The 9,758-nt window shown below is 52.0% G+C and overlaps 1 protein-coding gene across 1 annotated transcript; it reads left to right on the forward strand.

Moving 5' to 3' along the window:
* Positions 1–3,882: 3,882 nt before the first annotated feature.
* On the forward strand, positions 3,883–9,187 carry FAM110C (family with sequence similarity 110 member C). The gene is made up of 3 exons (XM_072771317.1): positions 3,883–4,395; positions 4,555–5,107; positions 9,050–9,187. Exons 1-2 carry the CDS (start codon positions 3,944–3,946, stop codon positions 5,075–5,077), a joined length of 975 nt encoding a protein of 324 aa, XP_072627418.1. The 5' UTR covers positions 3,883–3,943; the 3' UTR covers positions 5,078–5,107; positions 9,050–9,187.
* Positions 9,188–9,758: the final 571 nt, after the last annotated feature.

The raw sequence follows: 9,758 nt of genomic DNA on the forward strand, positions 1-9,758 counted from the left end.
CATTACTGTAGCTTTGTAGTAAGTTTTGAAATCAGGGGGGTGAGTCCTTCAGTTTTATTCTTCTTTATCAAGATTATTTGGGCTATTTGAGGCCCCTTGAGATTCCATATGAACCCAAGAGTGGGCTTTTCTCTGTTTCTGCAAAAATGTCATTGGGATTTTGATAGGGATTAAATTGAATCTGTAGATTGCTTTGGGTAGTACTGACATTTTAACAAGATTAAATTTTCTAATCCATAAACAAGGCATATGTTTCCATCTATTCACATCTTTTAAAAACTTTCATCAATGTAGTTTACACTGTACAGGTCTTTAACCTCCTTGCTTAATTCCTAAGTATTTTGCTTTTTTTTTATTTGATGCTATTATAAATTCAATTGTTTTTGTAATTTTCTTCTCAGATTGTTAGTGTATAAAAATGAAATTGATTTTTATATATTAACTTTGTATCTTGCTACTTTGCTGAATTCAATGTTTCATTCTGTTTGTGTGTGTGTGTGTGTGTGCGCGCGCGCACGTGTGTGGAGACTTTAGGGTTTTCTATGTATAAGACCACATCATCTGCACACGGAGAAAATTTTACTTCTTCTTTTCCAATTTGGAAGTCTTTCATCTTTTCATGTCTTTTTCTTGCCTAACTGCTCTGGTGAAACTTGCAGTACTATGTTGAATAGAAGTTATAAAAGCAATCATCCCTGCCTTGTTCCTGACCCTGGAGGAAAAAAAATCAGTCTTTCATCATTAAATATGATATTTACTGTGGGTTTTTCACAAATGGCTTTTATTACATTGAGATAGTTTCCTTCTATTCTTAGTTTGTTAAATGATTCTATCACGAAAGCATATTGAGTTTTGTTAAATGTTTTTTCTGCATCAACTGAGATGATGATTTTTTTTTCTGCATTCTTCAATTCATTTTGATTGAATTTCATATGGTAAAATATCCTTGCCTTCCAAGAATAAATCCCGTTGGGTTATGGTGTATAATTTTTTTCAATATGCAGCTGAATTCTGTTCACTAGTATTTTGTGAGGATTTTTGCATTGATGTTCATATGGATATTGATCTGTAGTTTTCTTGCAGGGCCTTTGTCTGGCTTTTGTATCAGGGTAATGCAGGCCTTATAGAGCAAGTTAGGGAGTGTTCTCTTCAATTTTTGGAAAAAAGTCAAGAAGGACTGGTATTACTTCTTTAAATGTTTGATCAGTGAAATCAGGCCTAGGGCTTTTCCTTTTTGGGAGATATTGGATTATTGATTCAATCTCCTTACTACTTAAGGTCTACTCAGATTTTTCATTTCTTCATGATACATTCTTAGGAGGTTTTGTGTTTCTAGAGCTTTTTCCAATACTGTTACTTTATTTGTAGTACTTTTTAAAATTCACATATATCATGATAATTTCTTACTCCATAAAATACATGTAGAGGTATGATTGCAAGTGGTTGGATAATACTATCCTATGGGGTGTCACACATCACCTAGCCCTGTTGTTGAATGTAGAGTGACTTCAACTATCTGTCTGCAATGAAAATTCTCATACTGTGCACACATCTCTTCTTGGCTCCTTGGGATAAATTCCTAGCAGCAGATCTAGGGCCATAAGCACTTTTTCCTGCTCTTACCAAGTCTTTTGAGGTGATGCCAGGAGGGAAATTAGGTGAAAGTTTAAGCTATCAGTTTAGCAACAAGAAAAATTTACTTAGGCAATTTTCTTGTCATTATCTTAGTATTCCAACTCCATTTTTCCAGTAAATTATCTGCTTAATAGGCAGAAAATTATGGACATAAATAGAATTAGTTTTGTCCAACAGCAATGTCTTAAATACACCTTTTTAATAGTAGCTTTACTTTTATTCTTAATATGTTCATTACTCACATGTGAGTTTACTATATTTAAAATTTGATAAACAGCTGACTAACTTATAACCAACAAAATAATAAATTTAACATTTAGTGAAAATTCACTGTGTACCAGAAGTGCTAAGCACTTTATATACATAATCTTATTAACTTAACAAAAACCCTAGGAAAGTGGATATAATGAGGTCTGATTTACAGATGAGCAACCATAGGCACTGATCAGTCCAACAAACAGTACAGTCTCAAGAGGACACAGCTGGAACCCAAGCCTGGATTGTTCAGATTAACATGCATTTAGTGCTCACTATCAAACAAGGAATGTTCTAAACTCTAAAAGTGAGAATTTTTACAAATGACAAAATAAAGATTCCGAAAGGTTTATTATTGGTCCAAAAGGACCTAGTGAATAAGTAACAAATCCCAGGGGACCCAAGCTTCAGAATTCTCTCAGAACTGTTGTAATCGCACAGGAAAATGTACAAATTAGACAAGGTAGCCACTTTGGATTAAGCAATTAAGCATATATATTCTTTTCCCTCTGACTGACAAGGGACCATGCTGCCTGAAGGGAAAAGAAGGCTAGACTTTGGGCTCCCATCAGCATCCCCCACAGCCCCAACCAGGAGTATCATGTTGTGGGAAACAACGTGTCCTGCCCAGCATCCTGCCCTCTCTAAACCTCTATCTTACTCTAGGTTTCCCCGTCCTCCTAACCTAATGGATCAGGTCTTCTTTTCCTGTGAGTATAAGGCATTTTCCCGGGACACTATCTGGGTAGTCTGGCTCCCAGGAGACCTGGTTTCTTGTTGGCTTCTATCCTGGACTATGGGGTCTAGCTTCACTGGGACTAAAGGTCTAAAGAACCGTTTGGCACAACCCGGATGCAGTTCTCTGATCATCAGGGGATGGTGGTCAGTCGGGGCTTCAACTACCGACCCACACCAGCCCCTTTAGGGGTCCAGTGGTACTCAACAGGTGCAGCAAAATCTGCCCCAGACCTTGACACCCCTCCTGCCCTCCACCCGCAGGCGGCTGGGTTGCGTTCACCCACAGCTTTGAAAGGTCAGCATATCGTGGGGTTGCCTTAAACTTAAGAGATAACATGGACATTTCACCGGTCCAGCAAATATTTTGTCCTTTGTCCAAGTTTTGGTAATAATGGAATTTTGGAAATATCTTCTCGTACACTTTTAGCATTCCTAGGCTGATCCACGCTCGGGTGAACGGTTTCCTCGTTGCCTTGGTTACAGTAAAAACAGCATCCAACTCCCTGGAGCCTCACCTCCTCCCACAGGAGTCCGCACCTGGGGGCCTGGCTGGGCTGATCCGACCCCGGCCCGGGCCGGCCGGTGCCGCCCTGGACTCCACGCAGGCCCCGCGGGGCGCCCGGGATCCTTGCGCTGCTCAGTGCCTAGCGGTCCTGCGTCGGGGCCGGCCGCCCTCCTTCCTTTCACGCGCGTTTCCTCTCTGGTAAGAGCACGTGCTCGGGAGTGGGCCTTAGAAAACTAAGCTAAGGCGAGTGTCGGGACCGCAGAGGTCACCGTAAGAGCTCGGAGGACGCGGGGCACCTGCCGGGGCGGGGGCAGCGGGATCCCTCCGCGTCCCGCGGGGACCCAAGGCCGACACCCGGGGCTGAACGAACTTTCCCGCGCCGGAGAGGCGGGTGACGGGCGGCGTAGGCCCTGAGCGCAGTGCCCCCCGCGGGCTCCCGGACCGCGGCTGCGCAGCCGCCAGGTGCTGGGGGCGGAACCCGGTGCCCCGAGCCTGCGGGAGGCGAGGGCGGGGCCGGGCGAGGGGGCGGGGCCGGGCGAGGGCGGGGCCGGGCGGGGCGGGGCGGGGCCGATCCGGGAGCTGCTCGGGACGGCGGGAAGGGAGGGGCCGGGGCGGGGCCGGGGGGCGGGGCCGGGGGCGGGGCCGGTCCCCGATAGGTGCCGACCGGGGTTCGCCCTGGCTCCGGACCTGGGCCGGCTGGCACTGGGGCGCCATTCCCCGCCGCGCGCGGACTTCGGACCCGGCCGGAGAGTCCCGGGAGCGCCGGCGGGCGCGTCTCCACGGGGCGCGGCGCGGCAGCGGAGCCCGGGGATGCGAGCCCTGCCCGGCCTGGACGCGCCGCAGCGGCAGCGCCCGCCGGCCCAGCAGCCCGAGGGCCCCCGGGGCCGGGACGCGGCGGTGCCAGCGCGCAGGAGCGCGGCCGAGAGGCTGGCGGCCGACCGAGCCAAGTACCTGCGCGGCCCGCGGGGAGCCGGCCCCGCCCCCGAGGGCAGCAGCGCGGGGCCCAGCGCGGGGGCTGCGGGCGCCCCTGGGCCCCCCGCCCCCGCCCCCGCCCCCGCCCCCGCCCCCGGGGCCGTGGCGCGCAGGACCGTGGCGCGGAGGCCGCTGAGGCCCGACTCGCTGGTCATCTACCGGCAGAAGTGCGACTTCGTCCGCGGGCAGGGCGCCGACGGCCCCAGGGCGGGCCTGGTGAGGAAGCTCTTCCCGGGGCCCGGCAGGGACAGGGGGGCGGCGTGCCCGGGGACCGCCCGGGGGGACGACGAGCTCAGGGCCAGGCGAGAGGGGGCGGTCGTGAGCAGGCCCGGCTCCGTAGGGGCCCCCGCGGCCCCCGGGACGCCCCGCGGAGCCCCGCCTGCGCCCCCTGCGCCCCCCGCGCCCCCCGCATCCTCCGCGCCCCCCGCGCCCCCCGGGACGCCCCGCAGAGCCCCGGCTGCGCCCCCCGCGGCCCCGGGGACACCCCGCGGAGCCCCGGCTGCGCCCCCTGCGCCCCCTGCGCCCCCTACGCCCCCCGCATCCTGCGCAGCCCCCAGGACACCAGCATCCTCCGCGCCCCCCGGCCCCCAGCCGCGAGGGAGCAGGCGCGGGGGGCTGCGGCGCTCCCAGTCCGACCTGAGCTCCCGCTACTCCGCGTCGCTGGCGGAATTCGACACGTTCTTCCAGTTCTGCGGCCTGGACCCCGAGGTGCTGGACGCCCTCGGGAGGGAGAACTTCTCGGCGGGGTCGGACCGCGTCACCCCCCAGGTCCGCAGCGTGAGCGTGGCCACCTCCGACAGCGGCTTCTCCCGGCGCAGCGGCGGCCAAGAGGGGCTGCAGGAGGAGGAGCTCACGGAGCAGGTGCCCAGCACCACGTCCGTCGTGGAGAGGAACGCCCGCATCATCAAGTGGCTGTACACCTGCAAGAGAGCCAAGGAGACGCCCGGCCAGGGGCTTCAGGGCCCGGCGTGAGCGCTCGCGCCCCGGAGACCCGCGGCCCAGGTGTGCATCTGCGGAGCCCGGGACGGGCGCCTCCTCGCGTGCGCGTCCGCGGGGCCTGGCGGGCGCGGCCGGGGTGCACGGATCCGAGGGACCCTGCATCTTAAGGCGCAGAGAGAGGCTCGTGCGTGCAGGGACCGCAGCCGAGGAGCAGAAGGGCCGCCAGCCCAGGTCCCCTGCAGGTCCAGGACCCTTTCTTTGGAGCGTTTTGCTTCCAACTGCCTGGAAATGCAATTCTCATCAAAGGAGAAATCCTTTATAAAATGCTCAGTCAGGGAGCAGCTTCTATTCCTCCAATTATTTCCTGTGTTGAAAATAGCCCGAGAGCCGCAGGGTCTGCGTGGACTGACCCGTGGGCATCCCGAGATTGGAGCGGCGCTTACTGGTCCACCCGCAGCCCTAGAGCGGGGCTGCCAGCACCCCTCCAGCAGGAAGGGAGGCCCTGAGCTGGTTCCTGGACGCCTTCATCCAACTGGCAGGGATGGAGAACTTATCAGCTTAGCATTCGTGTAGCTGCACAGGTCTTCCTGTGACTAAAATTTGTTTGAGTTGTCTTGAGAGTTTTCCCAGAAGAGTCTTAATTCACAAGAAGGTGCATCAGGTGGTTGAACTGGGGCTGGGCTCAGTTACAACGGGTGTTGCAGAACTCCACAGGGCTGTCTGCGATTCGCAGTTTCTTTACCCCTTCAGATGGTACAGGCGATAAAGTTCTTCCCCTTGGACATCAGGAGCTCAGGGTTGGTCCCAAGTCCTTTGTCACCGAGGAACTAAGGAATGTTTATCCTTAGTGACCTCTATTCTTCCTTCAAGCACATGGGGTGATGGCATTTCGGGGTAGTGAATGGAAAAGGAAGAGAAGGTACCTTTTTGGGGTTCTCTTTAAGAACCAAGAATTTAAACACTGCACCATAATTTTTTCTCTTACGCTTCAGTGAGAACTTGCTATAGATTAAAACAAAATTCATGAGATGGAACTATGTCATCTGCTGTTGATAGAAACTAATTGAGGACACAGCATCAGTCTTCAGAGTGGTGGGCAGGCTGTTGCAAGATGTGATTGTACACAGCTCACCTGTTGGAGGACTGAAAAAAGGCCAGACTTCCTTGAGCAGCCGTGGCCTTGGTACAGACTAGAAAATTAACAAGGAGAAATGGATTGGATTCAGAAGAATCATGATTGGGGCCCTTGGGTGGCTCAGTGGTTGAGCGCCTGCCTTTGGCTCACATCATGATCCTGGGGTCCTTAAATCTTAAAAATCTTGAAAAAAAAAAAAAGAATCATGACTTAAGTTTTTCTATATGATTTTTTGAATGTTACTGTATTTTTCACCAGCCTTAGAATCTATATAGGCAGTCAATATTTATTTTAAATATTTAATTTATTTATTCATAAGAGACACAGAGAGGGACAGAGACTCAGGCAGAGGGAGACGCAGGCTCCCCATGGGGAGCCCGATGCACAAGTCAATCCCAGGACCTCAGGATCACAGCCTAAGCCAAAGCCTGACGCTCAACCACTGAGCCACCTAGGTGCCCCTATTTATTTATTTTTAAAGGTTTTATTCATTCATTTGAGAGAGAGAGAGAGAGCATGAGTGGGGGCAGAGAGGAGGGGTGGAGAGAGAAACAGTCTCCCCGCGGAGCAGGGAGCCCAACCCAGGGCTCAATCCCAGGTTCTGGGGATCATGGCTTGAGCTACCCAGCACCCTGGCAATCAACATTTAAATTAAAAATAATAAGAACACATTAACTTGTACTTTTCATAAATTGTCTTTTGAACTGAGGTGCATGTGTTCCCCCAGAGCCATCAGAACCCCTTGGTGTTGAGAAGGAATGTCGTGGGGGCTGGCATGTTTGCAGAAGCGCACCATCTACCAGACAGACATCTACCAGACGTGGGGTAATGGGGGTGTCTTCCACCAGACATCACTCCTCCCCCTTACCGCCCATTGTCCATAAAGTGAAGGCAAATAGGCGGGTGGTTTCCGACCTCCATACCTTCTGACTGTGGTGAATGACCTGCATATCTGTGGTTCGTTATTGTCTCTAAAAAGTGAACTCCTTATAAATAGGTTCCCTTCAGGTTGCCAGAGCATGCGGTATTTTGTGCACACAGGGTAGCATTGGTGATGTAAATAGTGCTGAGGTGACAAGATGACACACGAAATAAAATAAAAGCTGACAGCGTAAAAGTCAACCCTCTCCCCTCTGGTCCACCCAGACCCAGATGCAGCCCCATCTCCAGTCTCCAGTGTCAGAGACTGTAGGGTTCCATCTAAGAAGTAAACCTTTGAAGCCATTTTTAGGTTTAAGCCTGTGAAATATGGAAGAAGGTGGGTTAGCTTGTGAGAACATTCAGTTTGTGACAAAAGTAATTGAGGCAAGAGGAAAGGTGACAGGTTTAGGGAACTGCCGGTGAGAATCGATGCAGCAGTGCACAGCTTTCCCTCTCCAGTGATCGTGCGGGTTCCGTGGGAGATGCGGCGGCTTCCCGAGGTATTGTTTGGCTCAGAGAAGGGGGACGGACGTGGCCCGGGGCCTGCCCGCTGCTCCGTGTCCTGGTCGCCGGCGCCGTGCAGACTTGCTCTGCAGATCGGATCCCCGAAGGCCGGAGCTCGCCCACTTTGAAATCCATCGCGGGAGCCACGGGAAGTGAGCTGGGCTGGGCCCTCGATCCGCCGCCCACGGGTGGCCTCTGGAGAGGACTGGCCCCTGCCGCACTGTCGTCTCTGGACTCATCTCCCAGCTTCTGGAAGCTGTGAGGCAGGAATGCAAGCTGTTGTTTTCCCCTAGTTTATCATGATATTTGTGCCGGAATCCGCATAGATTCATTTTAGGATTTCATAAAAATATTCAGGAAATCTGAGATGAACAAAAAAAAGTGCTTTTTAAGTGGGAAGGAAAACAAATCTACTTTATGTTGAGGCCTTTTCCCTTCGGTGAGTAGAGATAAATTTTAAGATATCCCAACCAGAATTAAATAAGAAGTTCACACGCAGAAAGTAAAAATGTTTCCTTTTCGAAGTCGAGGTTAGCAGAGCTGGCAAGAGCTGGGGAGCCTGCCCGCGACCGCGGGGCCTGGAGCAGGGGCGCCAGGGGTGACCCGCATCGTGCGGCCCCACGCGTGGCTAAGCTGCTCTTAGGCCCCTCCGTCCTTCAGCTCATCGCCGCGGCCGGCCCGCCACGTCCCTCTGGGGTTCTGTCTTTCCCATAGAAGTTACTGGCGTTAGTGTTGTTGTAAAATAATGGTAATTAGGGATAAACGTTGCTCAGTTTCAAGGCAAAAAGCTCAGATAGTCTCACATTCGTCTTGGGTGCACGACGGAGCCGCTGGAAGCTGGGTGGGGGCTGCGTCTCACCCTCTGCCAAGAGGCCACGGGGACAGAGCGACCGGGGCTGCCCCTGCCCGCCTGTCCCCGGGTTTCCGGCGGGGGGGCTCAGCTCTCGAGTCACCGCCCGACAGTGGGTGTCAGGTGAACGGTGGGGTGGCCGGAGAGCCAGAAGGCCATCCCTGGCCGCCTTGAGGCCACCTAGCCCCGGGCTCTCGGAGAGACTGCTGTGTGGAAAGGGTGGAGTCCGTTTGCCTTCGCACGCGTATTTGGATCACCTGACTTGCTTTCAGCTTGTCCGATTCTGTGATAGGAAACACTGGTCGTACCAACATTAAAAAGAAATTTTCTTACTGCCTCAGGAGTGGTTGGAGGCAGCAGAAACGACCAAAGTCCAGAAAAAGGCAAAAGGGAGATAGATGTTGGTTCCGCCGCAGAAAGCAGATGACAGCTGTCTTTGCTAAGGCTGCCACCTTTTTTCAAAATTTAAAATGCAGAAAATATCACAAAACCAAAGACTGAGGACCAGGCTTTGTAGTCTAGTTCTAGTATTTGGCTTTACAACCTTTGCCTAGACTGACTGGTGTTGATTCACTGCTTTTTTCTTTCTCCTCAGGAAGCAAGTCTTCCAGTCTGTGGGGGCTCCTTGAAGCATGTCATGGGTGATTGGGGACCCCAGGGCCACCCTTACCACCACAGGATTTGTCCAGTGCACCCAGGTGACCACATGCTTGCTGTTTTCCCAGGAATAAAGCACCCCATCGAAGAAAATTACATAATTCCAAAGAATTTGAAATGCTATGGAGAAGAGGGCAACATGGAACTTGGACATTAGCTGAGTTGTAGCTGTTTATAAACAGGTGAAGCGCTGGGAGGTATTTTCTTGTTTGAGGTGGATCTATCCTTGCTTCCGGAGGGCAACAGAGGAAGGGAAAGCTGCTTGGAAATATTTTCAGGGACATCTGTTTGACTGGCCTGGTGACAGAGAGGTACCACGATGCATTTTAATATCTAAATTGATTTTTAAAAGAAGGCAAAGGGTACGCAAGCCAAGCATGGATGCCATAGTATTTACTGCTTTCGATCAGTTTGGACTGTTTGACACCAACTAAATGAAAGTTCTGTAATCATGAGAAGATGTTAAACACTGTGCTAACAATGAGCAAACACACACAAGCTCACACTAAACCCCTCCATTTCTGAGCCTCACTGCCACCTAAACTTGAGAAAGTACCTTAAAAATCACTGACAGCTACAAAGTCATTTTAGTAATGCCACTCCCATTGGGTTGCAGACATGTGGACGTGCTACTGAAAGAGAAGTTA

The sequence above is a fragment of the Canis lupus genome, chromosome 12 (assembly GCF_048164855.1).
Source record: "Canis lupus baileyi chromosome 12, mCanLup2.hap1, whole genome shotgun sequence".
Taxonomy (NCBI): Eukaryota; Metazoa; Chordata; class Mammalia; order Carnivora; family Canidae; genus Canis; species Canis lupus.

Excerpts from the sequence above, each read along its gene's own strand:
- FAM110C (XM_072771317.1), top strand. The coding sequence starts at position 3,944 with ATGCGAGCCCTGCCCGGCCTGGACGCGCCGCAGCGGCAGCGCCCGCCG. Across the intron at positions 4,396-4,554 it reads ACCGCCCGGGGGGACGACGA|AGCCCCGGCTGCGCCCCCCG; the intron begins GCTCAGGGCCAG and ends GACGCCCCGCAG.